Source organism: Ornithorhynchus anatinus, chromosome 2 (genome assembly GCF_004115215.2).
Source record: "Ornithorhynchus anatinus isolate Pmale09 chromosome 2, mOrnAna1.pri.v4, whole genome shotgun sequence".
NCBI classification, from domain to species: Eukaryota; Metazoa; Chordata; class Mammalia; order Monotremata; family Ornithorhynchidae; genus Ornithorhynchus; species Ornithorhynchus anatinus.
The window spans coordinates 3,863,576-3,881,966 of record NC_041729.1 but is presented as its reverse complement, the minus strand read 5'-3'; the positions used below and the strand labels follow the sequence as shown (position 1 = coordinate 3,881,966).

Genomic DNA, 18,391 nt, shown 5'->3' with positions numbered 1-18,391 from the left:
AGGTCACTGAGGCCCAGAGAAGCGAGGTGACTCGCCCACGGTCACACAGCTGACGAGCGGCGGAGCCGGAATTCGAACCCACGACCTCTGACTCCAAAGCCCGGGCTCCTTCCACCGAGCCACGCTGCGTCTCCTGACACAGATACATAAAACGACGGATCTGGACACGAGTAGCGTGGGGCACACGGTAAGCGCTTGACAGATATTATCCTTCTTCATTCATTCAACGGCATTTATCGAGCGCTTACTCTGTGCAGAGCACTGTCCGAAGCGCTTATTATTGATAGAGTTGTCTACTCGGGGGTCACCTGATTCCAAGCCGGTAGCCACACGGACCTCAGAAGCCCGTGGCGACGGGCCCCGAGACGGTCCTTCCCCGGGAGCGGACGGGAGGCCGGCCCCGAGGCGAGCCACGGGGAGATCGATCGACCGATCGATCGACGGCGTCGCCTCCTCTTCGGTCCGACGAGCTCGCCGGACGGGCCGGGGACGTACGAGGGGAAGATGTTACCTCGGCTGGGAAAAGGGGGACGCGGGGCACACGATAACGATAATAATGATGACGGCATCGGTTAAGCGCTTGCTACGGTGCAGAGCACCGTTCTAAGCGCTGGGGAGGATCCAAGGCGGTCAGGTCGTCCCCCGTGGGGCGCCCAGTCTTCATCCCCATTTTCCAGACCGAGGCCCAGAGAAGCGAAGTGACTCGCCCGCGGTCACCCGGCTGACGAGTGGCCGCGCCGGAATTCGAACCCGTGACCTCCGACCCCCCCGAGCCCGGGCTCTTCCCACCGAGCCGCGCCGCTCCTCTATCTCCCCCGGCTCCCGGTACGGAGCCTGGCATATAGGAAGCGCTTTAAGACCAGCTCGCTGGGGGCAGGACCGTGTCTATTCCCTGTTCCGCTGTCATTCATTCATTCGATAGTACTCATCGAGCGCTCACTACGTGCAGAGCGCTGGACCGGGCGCTCGGGACGGACAGATCGGCGACGGACAGAGACGGTCCCCGCCCTCCGACGGGCTCACGGTCTAATCGGGGGAGACGGACGGACGAGGACGAGGGCGGTGAATAGAATCGGGGGGATGCTGTCCTCTCCCAAGCGCTTAGTACAGGGCTCCGCACACAGGTAGTTCTCAGGAAACACGACCGCCCGGTTACGGTCGAATAAACGAATTAAGAAACTGTAAATCTGGGAAAAACCAGAACAGGCCGATGCGTTTACTGCGTGCAGACCACCGTAATAACGCCGTGACTCCCCTTCCAGACCGGGAGCCCGTCGTCGGGCGGGGATGGTCTCTATCCGCTGCCGAATGTACTTTCCAAGCGCTCGGTCCAGTGCCCTGCACGCGGTAAGTGCTCAATGAATACGACCGACCGACTGAGTGAGTGAATAAGGAGAAGCGGCCGGGCTCGGGGGAAAGCGCCCGGGCTTGGGAGTCCCGGGTCGTGGGTTCGAATCCCGGCCCCGCCACCTGTCAGCTTTGAGACTGGGGGCAAGTCACTTCGCTTCTCCGGGCCTCAGTTCCCTCCTCTGTCAAATGGGGATGAAGACCGGGAGCCTCCCGTGGCACGGCCCGGTGACCCCGGATCTCCCCCAGCGCTTGGAACGGTGCTCGGCACATAGTGAGCGCTTAACAACAACGTTGGTATCTGTCAAGCGCTTCCTATGTGCCGGGCACCCTTCTAAGCGCTGGGGTAGACACAGGGGAATCGGGTGGTCCCACGTGGGGCTCACGGTCTTCATCCCCATTTTCCGGAGGAGGGAACTGAGGCCCAGAGAAGTTCGGATACCCACATTCCTACTGAGAGCTCACCTCCTCCGAGAGGCCTTCCCAGACTGAGCTGCCCCTCTCCCTCCGCTCCCTTCCCCTCGGCACTCTGCTCGTCTGCTCATTTGTATATATTTTCATCACCCTATTAATTCTGTTAATGAGCTGTACCTCCCCTTGATTCTATTCACTACTATCGTTTGAATGAGACGTCCATCCCCTCGATTCGCTTTATCGCCATCGTTCTTGTCTGTTGAAGGAATGAATGTCCCTTCCCAGCGCTTAGGCCGGTGCTCCGCCCAGAGTAAGCGCTCAATAAATGCTATAGAAGGAATGAATGCACATTCCAAGCGCTCAGTCCAGTGCTCCGCACCTAGTAAGCGCTCAGTAAATACGAACGAACGGACGGATGGATGGATGGATGGATGGATGGAGACGAGCCCTGCATCCAGGAGGCGCTCAGTGCATAGCACTGATGGACTCCTGCGCGTGCACGGGGCGCCCCTCCCACGCAGCGCCGCGCCACGTCGGGAGGCGCCCAGCACAGTCCGGAGGCGCTCAGTACGGCCCGAAGAAAACCTCCCCCTCCCCCTCCCCCCCCCAACCTCCGGGGCGCTCCCCTTTACCTGGCCGGCCAAGCCCGCGCTGGCCGCCGGCGGATTGACGTCCGTGCGGGCCAATCGGCGCCGCCCGCCGCCCGCCCACGTGACGGCCCGCCCCCTCCGCCGAGCCGGCCAATGGGGAGGGAGCCGGGGCGGGGGCGCGCGCCCGAGGGGCGGGGCTTCGGGCCGCGCATGCGCCCCGCCCGCGGCCGGCCCGGCGGGGGAGGGGAGGGGAGGGGGGGGAGGGGATGGTGCAGGTGGCGGCGCTGCTGTGGCGGCGGCTGCTGCGGAAGCGCTGGGTGCTGGCGCTGCTCTTCGCCCTCTCCCTCGTCTACTTCCTCAGCAGCACCTTCAGACAGGTCAGGAGCCCCCGGCGCGCGGCATCGCCCCCCTCACCTCCCTCACCACGCCCCCCAAAGCTGCTCATCTCCCTCCCATAACCCCCCGCGGCTCCCCTCAGGTCTCCTCACCTCCCTCCCGCAATCCCCCGCGGCCCCCCCTCAAGTCTCCCTCACTTCCCTCCCACAATGCCCCGCGGCCCCCCCTCAAGTCTCCTCACCTCCCTCCCACAATCCCCCGCGGCCCCCCTCAAGTCTCCTCACCTCCCTCCCACAATCCCCCGCGGCCCCCCTCAAGTCTCCTCACCTCCCTCCCACAATCCCCCGCGGCCCCCCTCAAGTCTCCTCACCTCCCTCCCACAATCCCCCGCGGCCCCCCCAAGTCTCCTCACCTCCCTCCCACAATCCCCCGCGGCCCCCCTCAAGTCTCCTCACCTCCCTCCCACAATCCTTCACGCGCCCCTATAAGCCCCCCCCAGTCCCCTGCACCCCCCCCCATAATAATAGTGATGCTATTTATGAAGCGCTTACTAGGTGCAGAGCACTGTTCTAAGCGCTGGGGGAGATCCAGGGTCATCAGGTTGTCCCCCGTGGGGCTCCCAGTCTTCGTCCCCATTTGACAGATGAGGGAACTGAGGCCCAGAGAGGTGAAGTGACTTGCCCACCGTCACACAGCTGACGAGTGGCAGAGCCGGGAGAGTGCAGCATGACAGAGTTGGTAGCCACGTTCCCTGCCCAGCCCAATCTTCCCTGGCTAAGGCCCCCCCCCCCCGCTTTCCTCTTCTCCCTCTCCTTTCTGCGTCGCCCCGACTCGCTCCCTTTATTCATCCCCACTCCACTTCCGACCACGTCTCTCATTGATTTCTATTCAGTCGCATTTACTGAGCGCTTACTGCGTGCAGAGCGCTGTGCCGAGCGCTCGGAGCGGACAGTTGGGCCACGGATGGAGACGGTCCCTGCCCGGCAACGGGCTCACGGTCTAAAAGGGGGAGACGGACAGCAAAACAAGCAGGCGCCAATACCATCAAAATAGATCAATAGAATCATAGACACGTCATTAATAAAATAAATAGGGTAATAAATAGTAAATACAAACATGCACAAGTGCGGAGGGGAGGAGGAGCAGAGGGAAAGGGAGAGCTCGGTCTGGGAAGGCCTCCTGGAGGAGGTGAGCTCCCAGTAGGGCTTCGAAGAGGGGATGTTCAGACTATTCATGTCTGTCTCCCCTTCTGAACCGAAAATTCGGTGTGGTCGGGGAATGTGTTCTCTCCTAAGCGCTCAGTCCAGTGCTGTGCACGCAGTAAGCGCTCGGTAAATACGATTGACCGACCGAGCTCAAAATTTTACAGGGAAAACCCCGAAGGGGTGTGGGACGGGCGTGGGCCACGTTTCCAGATCCACCAGCGGGAAACGTCTCTGCGAATAAAGGTTGTGTAAACAGTGTCCTGCCCCAGCTGTGGAATTCATTCGGTTGTATGTACTGAGCGCTTACTGTGGGCCGAGCACTCTTCTCTTGGGGTGGTGTGCCTGGAGTTAGAAATCCCCGGCGTTTCTTTGTTTTCAGTGTGCTGGCTCTTTTATACTCTCCCAAGCGCGTGTAGTACAGTGCTCTACCCACATGAAGTGCTCAGTAAATACCCGAGATTCATTAAATGATCAATTGTACTGTATCAATGGCAGGAAAGTGACTCATTACCCTCTCTAGACTGTAATAATAATAATAGTGGTATTTGCTAAGCGCTTACTATGTGCAAAGCACTGTTCATTCAATAGTATTTATTGAGCGCTTACTATATGCAGAGCACCGTACTAAGCGCTCGGGACGAACGAGTCGGCAACGGATAGAGACGGTCCCCGCCGTCCGACGGGCTCACGGTCCGATCGGGGGAGACGGACGGACGGGGACGATGGCGATAGATAGAGTCGAGGGGAAGGACGTCTCGTAAGAACGATGGCGACTAAATAGAATCGAGGCGATGTACGATTCATTGACAAAATAAATAGGGTGACGAAGATATAGACGGTCGAGCGGACGGGTACGGTGCCGTGGGGATGGGAAGGGAGAGGGGGAGGAGCGGAGGGAAAAGGGGAAAAAGAGGGTAAAGCTGCGGAGAGGTAAAGGGGGGATGGCAGAGGGAGTAGAGGGGGAAGAGGAGCTCAGTCTGGGAAGGCCTCTCGGAGGAGGTGATTTTTAAGTAAGGTTTTGAAGAGGGAAAGAGAATCAGTTTGGCGGAGGTGAGGAGGGAGGGCGTTCCAGGACCGCGGGAGGACGTGACCCGGGGGTCGACGGCGGGACGGGCGAGACCGAGGGACGGCGAGGAGGTGGGCGGCAGAGGAGCGGAGCGTGCGGGGTGGGCGGTGGAAAGAGAGGAGGGAGGAGAGGTAGGAAGGAGCGAGGGGATGGAGAGCCTTGAAGCCTAGAGTGAGGAGTTTGGGTGGATACAATGTGATCAGGATGTCCCACGTGGGCTCACAGTCTTCATCCCCATTTTACAGATGAGGTCACTCTGAGGCACAGAGAAGTTGCGACTTGCCCTGTAAGCTCGGGCTGTGTCTATTAACTGTCATATTGGACTCTCCCAAGCACTCAGTACAGTGATCTGCACACTATAAGCGCTTCATTCATTCATTCATTCAGTAGTATTTATTGAGCGCTTACTATGTGCGGAGCACTGTACAGAGCGCTTGGAACGGACAAATCGGTAACAGAGACGGTCCCTGCCGTTTGACGGACTTACGGTCTAATTGGGGGCTTAATAAACGCAGTTGAATAAATGAATGAATTCAGTCATATTTATTGAGCGCTTAAGGTGTGCAGAGCACTGTACTAAGCGGTTGGGAAAGTAAAATACGGGAACAGACTGACAATCCCCGCCCACGACGAGCTCACGGTCTAGAGAGGAGGAAATGGGGATGAAGACTGAGCCCCGCGTGGGACAACCTGATGACCTTGTATCCCCCCCAGCGCTTAGAACAGTGCTTGGCACATAGTAAGCGCTTAAATGGCAGCATTATTATTGTTAATAATACTGGACACGAGTGGCGTGGGTCTGGGGGTGGCGGGAGAGCCAAGGGGGCGAGTCCGGGCGGCGCAGAAGGGAGCGGGAGATGAGGAAAAGCGGGGCTTAATCTGGGAAGGCCTCTTGGAGGAGGCGGGCCTTCGGGAAGGCTTTGAAGAGGGGGAGAGGCATCGTCTGGGGGATTTGAAGGGGGGGGGGCGTTCGGGGACAGAGGAAGGACGCGGGCCGGGGGTCGACGGCGGGACGGAGGCCCAGGGAGGAGGCGAGCGGCGGCCGAGGAGCGGAGCGTGCGGGCCGGGGTGGAGAAGGAGAGAAGGGAGGGGAGGGAGGAGAACGCCAAGGTTGGGGGCTCGTGAGACGGGAGGGAAGGCGGTGCCGTCCACGGTGACGGGAAAGTCAGACGACGGGGTTTGGGCGGGAAGATGAGCTCGGTTTTGGAAGTGTTAAGGGTGAGGCGACGGGAGGCCGTCCGAGGAGAGGTGTCTTGAAGGCAGGAGGAGAGGCGAGACTGCAGAGAGGGAGGTCAGGGAGGAGATGGAGGTCTGGGAATCATCCGTATAGAGGTGGGAGTCGAAGCCGCGGGAGCGAAGGAGTCCTCCGAGGGAGCGGGGGGAGACGGAGAAGGGAAGGGGACCCGGAACCGAGCCTCGAGGGACCCCCACGGCCAGGGGGGCGGGAGGCGGAGGAGGAGGAGCCCGCCGAGGAGACCGAGAACCGACGGCCGGAGAGATGAGGAGAACCGGGAGAGGACGGAGTCAGTGAAGCCGAGATCGGATAAGGTTTCCGGGAGCGGAGGGTGGGCCACGCTGTCGGAGGCAGCCGAGGAGTAGGACGGAGTAGAGGCCGTTGGATCTGGCAAGGAGGAGCTCGCCGGGGACCTCGGAGAGGGCGGTCTCTGCGGAGCGAAGGGCCCGGGAAACAGATCGGAGGGGGGCCCGGAGAGAATCGGAGGAGAGGAATCTGAGACGGCGGGAGGAGACGACTCGCTCCGGGAGTTTGGAGAGGAAGCGTAGGAGGGAGACGGAGCGGTACCCGGAGGGAGCCGGGGGGTCGAGGGAGGGGTTTTTAGGATGGGGGAGACGGGGGCGGTGGGGGAGAAGCCGTTGGAGAGCCAGCGGCTGAAGACGGCCGTTAGGGAGGGAGGGAGGGAGGGAGGGGGCGAGAGTTTCGATAAGATGCGAAGGAACGGGGTCATTCATTCATTCAATAGTTTTTACCGAGCGCTTACTATGTGCAGAGCACTGTACTGAGCGCTTGGAACGGACAGATCGGCAACAGATAGAGACGGTCCCTGCCCTCTGACGGGCGCACGGTCCGATCGGGGGAGACGGACGGACGAGGACGATGGCGGTAAATAGAATCGAGGGGATGAACGACTCATGAGAACAATGGCAAATAAATAGAATCAGGGTGATGTGCATCTCATTAAACAAAATAATGAGGTCCGGTCCTCACGAGGAGAGGATGGCATTCGAGAGGCGGCGGGAGATGTCCTTTGGAGATGCTGCTGGGAAGGACGGGAAAGTCGAAGAAGGGACCGGAATGGGGAGGGAGTGAGGAGGGGCAGGGGAGGTTTCAGGGAGCTCGCACCTGACGGTGTCCATTTTCTTAATAAAACAGATGTCCGGCTCACTGGGGGGCGAGTGACGGGGTAGCCGGGCTGGGGGGAAAGGGAGCTGGAGGAGGAAGTTAAATGTCTGGAACAAATGGGGAGCGCGATGGACACGGCTGCCAATTAGGGAAGAGGAATAATTTTGCCGGGCAGAGGAGGGGGGTCGAGTTAAAGCGAGCAAGGATGCACTTCAAGTGGACAGAGTCGGCCCGATATTTAGATTTTCGCCAGCCGCGTTGTGCGGCTCGAGCGCGGGAGGGAAGGAGGCTCGCCGTGGAGGTCATCCGGGGCTCGGGGTCAGAGGTGCGAGATGGCCAAAGGGATGGGGGAGCCTGTGAGTTGAGCTGAGTAGAGAGGGTGGTGCTGAGAACGTCCGTTTAATAATGATGATGACGGCATTTGACGAGCGCTTACTATGTGCCGAGCGCTGTTCTGAGCGCTGGGGGGGATATAAGGTGATCAGATCGTCCCCCGTGGGGCTCACAGTCTTCCTCCCCGTTTTCCAGACGAGGGAACTGAGGCACAGAGAAGTGAGGTGACTTGCCCAAAGTCACACAACTGACGAGCGGCAGAGCCGGGATTGGAACCCGTGACCTCTGACTCCCAAGCCCAAGCTCTTTCCACCGAGCCGCGCCGCTTCCCAGAGTGGGTAGATTGAGTATGGAGGCTAAGCGTGGCGTAGTGGCAAGAGCCCGGGCTTGGGAGTCAGAGGACGTGGGTTCTAATCCCGGCTCCGCCACCTGTCCGCTGTGTGTCCTTGAGCAAGTCACTTCCCTCTTCCCGGACCTCAGTCCCCTCGTCTGTCACATAGGGATTAGGAGTGGGAGCCTCGTGGCGGGGGTGGGACTGTGTCCGACCTGAATAGCTTGTATCAACCCCAGCGCTTAGAATAGGGCTTGACACATATTCATTCATTCGGTCGTATTTATCGAGCGCCTGTCGTGTGCAGGGCACTGCACTGAGCGCTTGGGAGAGTACAACAGAGCAATAAACAGTGATGATCCCCGCCCACGACGAGCTCAAAGCCTAGAAGCGCTCAACCATTACCGTGATCTTAGCTCTTCCACTTGTCAGCTGTGTGACTTCGGGCCAGTCACTTGACTTCTCTGTGCCTCATTTCCCGCATGATGATAATATTGGTATTTGGTAAGCGCTCACTGTGTGCAGAGCACCGTCCTATGCGCCGGGGGAGATACAGGGTCATCGGGTCGTCCCACGTGAGGCTCACGGTTAATCCCCGTTTTACAGAGGAGGTCACTGAGGCCCAGGGGAGCGAAGCGACTCGCCCACAGTCACCCGGCTGCCGAGTGGCAGAGCCGGGAGTGGAACCCGTGACCTCTGGCTCCGAAGCCCGGGCTCTTTCCACTGAGCCACGCTGGGGATGAAGACTCTGCGCCCCGCGTGGGACAGCCCTGATGCCTCTGTGTCGATCCCGGCGCTCAGAACAGTGCTCGGCACATAGGGCTTAACAAACACGGTCATGATGACGATGGCGATGCGTAATCACCGTTTATTATGATGATGATCAGGAGGAGCGGACGGGGAGGGACCGGAGCCTCCTCCAGATGCCGGATCCCGCGCTGCCCATCCCGTGGAAGCTGCAGTTCAACCTGGGAAACAGCAGCCGCGGGGCCGGGGCCCGGTGCCGGAATTCCGTCCAGGGGAAGCGCCTCATCACCGACGAACTCGGTACGGTCCTCCCCCTCCCCCCCCCCCCCCCGGCCCCGGGGCCGGCCCCGTCCACCCGCCCTGCCGTCCCTCCTCCCCGGCCCGGATCCATTCGTTCATTCAGTAGTATTTATCGAGCGCTTCCTACGTGCAGAGCACCGTACGAAGCGCTCGGAACGGACGGGTCGGCAACAGAGACGGTCCCCGCCCTCCGACGGGCTCACGGTCCGATCGGGGGAGACGGGCGGACGGGGACGGTGGCGAGAGATAGAGTCGAGGGGAAGGACGTCTCGTAAGGACGACGGCGACTAAACAGAATCGAGGCGATGTACATCTCGTTGACAAGACGAATAGGGTGACGAAGATATAGACGGTCGAGCGGACGGGTACGGTGCCGAGGGGAGGGGAAGGGAGAGGGGGAAGGGAGAGGGGACTCTCACCTCATCCCCAACCAGGCGGAGAAAGGCCGAGACCCACGTTCTGCCAGTGGGGGAGTCCAAATCTATCTCGTGATACAATAATTACGAGAGGCACAGGAGAAGCAGGGTGGCCTGGTGGGTGGAGCCACCTGAGAGTCGGAAGGCCCTGGGTTCTAATCCCGGCTCTGCCACCCGCTTGCTGGGCGACCTGGCGCAGGTCACTTAATAATGCCGGTATTTGATAAGCGCTTACTATGCGCAGAGCACCGTTCTAAGCGCTGAGGTAGATACGGGGGCATCAAGTTGTCCCACGTGAGGCTCGCAGTTAATCCCCAGATGAGGGAATTTAGGCCCAGAGAAGTGAAGTGACTCGCCCACAGTCCCACAGCTGACAAGTGGCAGAGCCGGAATTTGAACCCATGACCTCTGACTCCCAAGCTCGGGCTCTTGCCACTGAGCCACGACTTCACTTCCCTCGGCCTCAGTTCCCTCTTCTGAAAAACGGGGATTAACAATAATAATAACGATGGCATCTGTTAAGCGCTTACTTGGGTGTGCCAAGCCCCGTTCTAAGCGCTGGGGGGGGATACAGGGGGATCGGGTTGTCCCACGTGGGGCTCACCGTCTTCACCCCCGTTTTCCAGACGAGGGAACTGAGGCACAGAGAAGCGAAGTGACTGATCCAAAGTCACCCGGCTGACTGGCGGCGGAGTTGGGATTAGAACCCACGACCTCTGACTCCCAGGCCCGGGGTCTTTCCACTGAGCCCCGCTGCTTTTCCGATTAAGGCCGTGAGCCCCCATGGGGGCCAGGGGCTGCATCCAACCCGACGTACATGTCTACCCCGGTGCTCAGTACAGTGCCTGGCACATAGTAAGTGCTTAACCAATAGCATTAAAATAATAACGCTGGCATTTGTTAAGCGCTTACTACGTGCGGAACACTGTTCTGAGCGCTGGGGTAGACGGGGGATCAGGTCGTCCCACGTGGGGCTCCCGGTCTTCATCCCCATTTTACAGACGAGGTCACCGAGGCCCAGAGGAGTGAAGTGACTCGCCCACAGTCACCCAGCTGACAAGCGGCAGAGCCGGGATTCGAACCCACGACCTCTGACTCCCAAACCCGGGCTCTTGCCACCGAGCCACGGGGATTACGTCTGTGAGTGGAACCAGGCCTGCGTCCAACCTAATCGGCCTGCATCTGGTGCCTAATACAGCGCCTGGCGCGTAGGAAGCGCTTAACAAGTACCATTAAAAAAGAACCACCCTTGTGTCGGAGCGTGCTTTTCCATTTTCAGAAGCGGCGGGGCTCAGCGGCAAGAGCCCGGGCTTGGGAGTCAGAGGTCGTGGGTTCTGATCCCGCCTCTGCCGCTTGTCAGCGGTGTGACTTGGAGCGAGTCGCTTTCGCTTTCTGTGCCTCAGTGACCACGTCTGGAAAACGGGGGCGAAGACTGGGAGCCCCGCGTGGGACAACCTGCCCGCCTCGTTTCCCCCCCCCCCCCCCCCCAGCGCTTAGAACAGTGCTTGGCACACAGTAAGCGCTGAACGGATGCCGTCGTTACTACTATTATTTTCCAAAGTGCTTCCACGGTCACTCTTGCGTCGATCCCCACGGCGTCTCTGTGGCATCAGGAGAGGCGGGGCTGGTCATCCCCATTTTACCGACGAGCAGATGGAGGCCCGGAAAAGTGAAATTTTGACTTTTTTTTTTAAATTTTAAATGATATTTGCCGAACGCCTCCTCTGTGCCAGACACTCTACTAAGCGCTGGGGTAGAAACAAAAACAGAAGCAGCGTGGCTCGGTGGAAAGAGCATGGGCTTTGGAGTCAGAGGTCATGGGTTCGAGTCCCGGCTCGGCCGCTCGTCAGCTGGGTGACTTCGGGCCAGTCACTTGACTTCTCTGGGCCTCAGTGACCTCATCTGGAAAATGAGGATTAAGACGGCGAGCCCCGCGTGGGACGACCCGATTCCCCTGTGTCTCCCCCAGCGCTTAGAACGGTGCTCGGCGCGTAGCGAGCGCTTCACGGATACCAACATCATCGTTAAACAAGCCAATCCGGTCGGACACGGTCCCTCTCCCGCGTGGAGGGAGAGAGAAGGAAAGAGGGCACGGTCGTGAGAACGGACGAACGCGTACTTGCCGGGCGGCCAGCGTCAGCCACTGTACCGGACGCCGGCGTGGGTACGAGGTTGGACCCGGTCCCTGGCCCACCTGGAGTTCACGGTCTCAGTCCCCATTTCCCAGGTGAGGTAACTGAGCCCCAGAGAAGCGAAGTGACTCGCTCGGGGTCACGCGGCAGAAAGGTGGCCGAGCCGGGATTAGAACCCAGGTCCTTCTGACTCCCAAGCCCGGGCTCTGGCCACCGGGACACATTCCCTGCCCATAACGGGGTGACCTCAGTGTCTGAGACTGTCAGCTCGCGGTGGGCCGGGCTTGGGTCTGCTTCTCGTTCTCTGTCCTCCCCCAAGCGCTTCGTACAGCGCTCTGCACGCGGTGAGCGCGCCGTCGAGGCGACTGAATGGTCGCATGAAGTAACGGACACCCTCAGCGTCACGATTATAACGAGGTGACGGTCCCGCGCCCTCCGGCCGGCGCGCCGCCCGTGGTGAGAAGCGGCGTGGCCTAGGGGAAAGAGCCGGGGCTTGGGGGTCAGAGGACGTGGGTTCTGATCCCGCCTCTGCCCCCCGTCAGCCCGTGTGACGGTGGGCGAGTCACGTCGCTTCTCTGGGCCTCAGTTCCCTCATCTGGAAAAGGGGGATGAAGACCGGGAGCCTCACGTGGGACACCCCGATTCCCCTGTGTCTCCCCCAGCGCTTAGAACGGTGCTCGGCACGTAGTGAGCGCTTAACGAACACCAACATTATCGTTATTATTAATCCCACCCCCGCCACTCATCTGTTGTATGACCTTGGGCAAGTCACTTGGCTTCTCCGCGCCTCAGTTCCCTCATCTGGAAGATGGGGATTAAGACCGTCAGCCCCGTGTGGGACGACCTGACTTAGCACAGTCTTTGGGACACAGTAAGTGCTTAACAAATACGATGATTGCGATCATTTTTAGTATTATAATAATCATAATTATGGTATTTGTTATGCGCTTACTATGTGCCGGGCACCGTTCTAAGTGCTGGGGTAGATGCGGGGTAATCGGGCTGTCCCACGTGGGGCTCGCATTTTTTTTTTTTTTCAATCCCCGTTTTTACAGACGAGGTCACCGAGGCCCAGAGAAGGGAAGCGACTTGCCCGAGCTCACGCAGCAGACAGGTGGCAGAGCCGGGATCAGAACCCACGACCTCTGATTCCCAGGCCCGGCCTCTTTCCACTAAGCCACGCTGCTTCTCGTGCTCCCTAAGTGTAACGGACAGACGGGCCGGGGGGGGGGGGGGGGCCGGCTGCGATTTCGGGTCCCGTGTGCGAACGACGGGGCGGGCGGCGCGATGTGTTGCGTTGTCATCTCCCGAGCGCTGAGTACAGCGCTCAAGCGCCCCGTAGATACGACGGAAGGAACGAACGAAGTGATTTTCAGGTCACGTGTGCGAGAGGAAGCACCTCCTCGGCAACGGCTGCTGCGACTCGGAGGCGTCCGGTACGCGTCTCTTCAGCTGCGAGGGCTGCCTGAGCCACGGCTGCTGCAGCGTCTACGAGCACTGCGTGTCCTGCTGTCTGCAGCCCGGCAAGGTGCTCCGTCCGTCCCCTCGGCCGCCTCCTCGTCACCACGACACCCTGGGGGGGGGGGGGGGGTCAGGAGGTCACGGGTTCTAATCCCGGCACCTCCCCTCGTCTGCCGCGTGACCCCGGGCGAGTCACTTGGCTTCTCTGGGCCTCAGCCGATGGGGACGGTGGCGTTCATCGGGCGCTTGCTATAGGCCAGGCACCGGATTAAGCGCGGAGGTGGGTCCGGGCAGATGGGGTTGGACAGAGTCCCGGTCCCCCGGGGGCTCGCGGTCTCATACGTTCGTTCGGTGGTATTTATTGAGCGCTCACTCTGTGCAGAGCACCGTACCGGGCGCTCGGCACGGACAGATCGGCGACGGAGACCGTCCCTGCCCTTTGACGGGCTTACGGTCTGATCGGGGAGACGGGCGAGAACGATAGCCCGTTTGACCGGTGAAGAAACCGAGGCCCAGAGAAACGAAGCGTCTCGCCCGCGGTCACCCCGGTAGCCGCGCGGGGGATCGGGACCCGCGGACGCCCGGGCCCCGGCCGAGACGCCGCGACGGGTGGGGGCGGGGGGGGCGGTTATCCGCGCCCTGGTTTCCCCGGTCCCCGTGGCGAGTCCCCCCCGGCCGCTCCGCGGCCTCCCCGAGCCGGTGGGGGGGGCGGGACGGGCGGGCGGCCGGGTGCCGGATTCGAGGTGTCTCCCGTCGTCGCAGCAAGTGCTCCTGGAGCGCTTCCTCAGCCGGGCGGCCGCGGCCTTTCAGAACCTGTTCACGGCGGTGGAGGACCTCTTTGAGCTGTGCCTAGCCAGGTGCCGGACCTCCTCCCAGGTCAGGAAGGGGACGGGGGGGGGGGCTTCCCCCGGGGCGGGGGCGGCTGCGGGGCGGGGCCCGACCTGGGATTTATTTTAGGGGCATTCGTTGTCACATTTATTATCAGTAATAATATTTGTTAAGCGCTTCCACGGCGCCAAGCACTCTTCTAAGCCCCGGGGAGGGACGGGGGGCTTCCCCCGGGTCGGGGGCGGGGGCGGAGCCCGGCCCTACCTGGGATTTATTTTAGGCGTTCGTTCAGTCCGTCGCATTTATTATCGATAATAATAATAATATTTGTTAAGCGGTTCCACGGCGCCAATCACTCTTCCAAGCCCCGGGGAAGGACGGGAGGCTTCCCCCGGGTCGGGGGCGGAGCCCGGCCCTACCTGGGATTTATTTTAGGCGATCGTTCAGTCAGTCATATTTATTATCGACAATAATAATATTTGTTAAGCGCTTACACGGCGCCAAGCACTCTTCTAAGCCCCGGGGAAGGACGGGGGGCTCCCCCCGGGTCGGGGTCGGGGACAGTGGCCCGGGGCGGCTGCGGGACGGGGCAGGCCCTGGCCCGGCCTGGCATTTATTATAGGCATTCGTTCATTCAGTCACATTTATTATCAGTAATAATATTTGTCAAGCGCTTATACCGTGCCACGCACTCTTCTAATGCCCGGGGGGAGATGCAGTAATAACGTCGGTATTCGTCAAGCGCTTATTACGTGCCGAGCAGCGTTCTGAGCGCTGGGGGGCAGTCAGGTCGTCCCACGTGGGGCTCACGGTCGTCATCCCCGTTTTCCAGATGAGGTCGCCGAGGCCCAGAGAAGCGAAGGGACTTGCCCAGCTCACACAAGGCAATGAGGTTGTCCCACGTGGGGCTCACGGACGGTGGAAAGGGCCCGGGCTTCGGAGTCAGAGGTCACGGGTTCGACTCCCGGCTCTGCCCCTCGTCGGCCGTGTGACCGTGGGCGAGTCGCTTCGCTCCTCTGCGCCTCGGTTCCCTCCTCTGTCAAATGGGGATTAACCGTCAGCCTCACGTGGGACGACCCGCTGACCCTGTATCTCCCTCGGCGCTTAGAACGGTGCTCTGCACATAGTGAGCGCTTAACAGATAGCAACATTATTAATCCCCATTTTCCAGATGAGGTCACCGAGGCCCAGAAAGGTGAAGCGGCTTGCCCAAGGTCACCCAGCTGACAAGTGGCGGGGCCGGGATTCGAAGCCACCACCTCTGACTCCCAAGCCTGGGCCTCTTTCCAGTGGACTGTACTGAGCGCTCGGGAGAAGGCGATAAAGTCATAGACACGTTCCCTGCCGCTTAGTATAGCACACAGTAAGCGCCATTGAGTGATTTAACGCCTGTCTCCCCCACTAGACCGTGGCTCCTTTTGGGGCGGGAGGGGGGTCCTATCTGCCGCCTATGTGGTACTCTTTTAAGCGCTTACTACAGGGCTCGTCACACAGTAAGCGATCGATAGATATCCTTAATTGAGCGGTTGGCTGCATAGTCTTCCTCCTGCCACTTCTAATAATAATAATGTTAATAATAATAATAATAATGGTATTTGTTAAGCGCTTACTAGGTGCCGAGGACCGTTCTAAGCGCTGGGGGGAGACACAGGGGAATCAGGTCGTCCCACGTGGGGCTCACGCTTTTGACCCCCATTTTCCCGATGAGGTAACTGAGGCACAGAGAAGTGAAATGATTTGCCCAAGGTCACGCAGCTGACAAGCGGCAGAGCTGGGAGTCGAACTCGTGACCGCCGACTCCGTAGCCCAGGCTCTTTCCGCTGAGCCACGCTGCCCTTTCTGTGTGCCGAGCACCGTTCTAAGCGCTGGGGTAGACACGGGGGAATCAGGTCCTCCCGCGTGGGGCTCGCGGTCTTCATCCCCGTTTGACAGATGAGGTAACCGAGGCACAGAGAAGTGAAGCGACTCGCCCACGGTCGCCCAGCTGCCGAGTGGCAGAGCCGGGATCCGAACTCATGACCTCTGCCTCCCAAGCCCGGGCTCTTTCCGCTGAGCCACGCTGATGGTATCTGTTAAGCGCGTCAAGGGCCCCTTTAAGGCAGCCTGGACTACTTGTTTTGTTTTGTTAATAATAATATCAGTAATGTCGGTGTTCGTTAAGCGCTTACTATGTGCCAAGCACCGTTCTAAGCTCTGAGGTAGGTACAGGGTCATCGGGCCGTCCCGCGTGGGGCTCACGGTCCCCATTTTCCAGACGAGGTCCCTGAGGCCCAGAGAAGTGGAGCGACTCGCCCCGGGTCACCCAGCCGACAAGGGGCGGCGCCGGGATCGGAACCCGCGACCTCTGACTCCCAAGCCCGGGCTCTGGCCACTGAGCCGCGCCGCTTCTCTCCCCTGTTACTCCGAGAGTAGGACGGGTCGAGTTAGAATAGAGTTTGTGCCAGGGGCAGCGGGGGGATCTGACCAGTTGAACACCCTGGGCGCCCATGGTATTTATGGAGCGCTTCCCGTGTGCGGAGCGCTGTGCCGGACGCCTGGGCGAGGACAAAAGAGCAGAGTTGGTAGACGGGTTCCGCTGCCCGGGCACCGGAAAGTGAGTCGAGCCCTCGAGGGGAGCGGAGAGGCGCGGGGGGCGAAATCCCTCCGCTCTGCCTCTTCGACCGGGACCCCCCGGGGGGAGCGGGGCCGGGTCCGCCCCGACGGTCCGGCGTCTGCCCCGGCGCTCGGCACGGCGCCCGGCACGGGCCGAACGCCTAATCGATACCGTCCATCCGTTTCCCGTTGGGTCCTGTTTACAGAGCGCTTACCGTCTGCAGAGCGCCGGCCTCAACGCTTGGGAGAGGACGGTACAGACACGAGCGTGATAATCATCGGGGTGTTTATTAAGCGCCCACTCTGTGCCAGGCGCTGGGGCCCACCCCAGCTGAGCGAGTTGGACCCGGTCCCCGACCCCCCGTTTCCTAGACGAGGGGACCGAGGCCCGGGGAAGTGAAGCGACCGGCCCCGGGTCGCCCGGCGGGCGAGTGGCGGAGCCGGGATTAGGACCCGAGGCTTCCGGGCCCGGGATCTTTCCCGCCGGGCCACGCGGTTTTTCACGGAGAGCCGACGGCCGGGATGCCGTCGTCAGGAAGGTTTCCCGCCCCGAGACCCACCGGCCGGGGGTCCCGGGGTCCGGTCGACCCCGGGCCTGGAAGAGGGAGCTCCTCTAGGAGGGCGGGGGCGGACGGACTCCCCTGCGCGGACCGGCCCCCCCCCCCCCCCTCACGGCCCCGTGCGCTTCCTTCCTCTCCCGCAGAGCGTGCAGCACGAGAACACCTACCGGGACCCCGTCGCCAAGTTCTGCTACGGGGAGCAGCCCCCCCAGCTCCTGCCGTCGTGACCCCGGGCCGCCACGTTGGACGCCCCCCGGCCGCCCGGCGGAGCGGGGGCCTTCCCGCCCGTGGACCCGGGAGGAGGTGCCCACGCCGTCCGGCCCGCCGGATCCGTTCACGGCCTCCGCTTCCCTCCCGGGAGGCTCCGGGGGGCCGCGGCCCGGACTCTCGGGGGACCCGGGGATCATCTGTGGCGTCGACTGGGCGTGATCGGAAGCGGACACCGCTGCCCGCAGCTGGCGGTGGTGGGACGGAACCCGGTGGGATCTGCCCCGGGGCAGGGGGGGGAGGGGGCCGGCCCGGAGTCCCCCGGGGAAAATGACCCTCGCGCCCGGGGCCGGGCGGCGGTCTTCCCGGGCCCGGTCTCCCGGAAGAGAGTCGGGATTTCCCGAGGGGGCCCGGACCCTCTCGGCCCAGAAGCGGGGGCGGTTTCTGGGGCGGCGTCTCAGCCGAGTCCGGTGTCGCGATGCGTCGGACGCCCGTCGGGCGTTTCTTCGTCTTTCCCTCGGGCCCCGGGGGGGCCGCCTGGGACCCTCGTCCGGTGACCGGTGGGGTGGCGGGGGGCGATCTTGTGTCTCCCTGGAACCCCACCGCTGGACCGACCGTTTCTAACCTCGGATTTTAATTTAACGTTTGGCCGCGATGGCCGGTCTCCGTTTCGTTCCTCACTCGAGGGTGGGGAGGGACGTGCTGCCGTTGCCTACCGGGCGAGAAGCCCTCCCCCCTCCCTGACTCGCTTTTTTTTTTTTTTTTTTTAAACGGTATCTGTTAAGCGCTTACTACGCGTCAAGCGCTGTTCTAAGCGCCGGGGGAGACGCAGCTAAATTAGAGCGGACCCAGTCTCTGTCCCACGTGGGGCTCACGGTCTTAATCCCCATTTTACGGCTCCCGGTCCGCTGTGTGCCGTCCCTCCCTCCCGTTTCATACGTGACAGGCGACGGTGGTAGAGCCACGCTTACTATACGCCGAACACCGTGCTAAGCGCTGAGAAAGATGAAAGACAATCAGGTTGGGCACCGTCCCCGTCCCTCGTGGAGCTCGCTAAGAGGGGTGGGAAACGGGTATCGAATCCCGTTTCCAGAGATGAGGGAACCGAGGCCCAGGGAAGTAGAGCGACGCGCCCGGGGTCACGAGCCCCACGTGGGACGACCTGAT

The 18,391-nt window shown here is 61.2% G+C and overlaps 1 protein-coding gene across 1 annotated transcript; it reads left to right on the top strand.

Moving 5' to 3' along the window:
* Nucleotides 1-2,611: 2,611 nt before the first annotated feature.
* Nucleotides 2,612-17,866, top strand: SPRING1 (SREBF pathway regulator in golgi 1). Its single transcript, XM_029048902.2, has 5 exons — nucleotides 2,612-2,728; nucleotides 8,869-9,028; nucleotides 12,953-13,104; nucleotides 13,800-13,913; nucleotides 17,161-17,866. Exons 1-5 carry the CDS (start codon nucleotides 2,618-2,620, stop codon nucleotides 17,242-17,244), a joined length of 621 nt encoding a protein of 206 aa, XP_028904735.1. The 5' UTR covers nucleotides 2,612-2,617; the 3' UTR covers nucleotides 17,245-17,866.
* The last annotated feature ends 525 nt before the right edge of the window (nucleotides 17,867-18,391 follow it).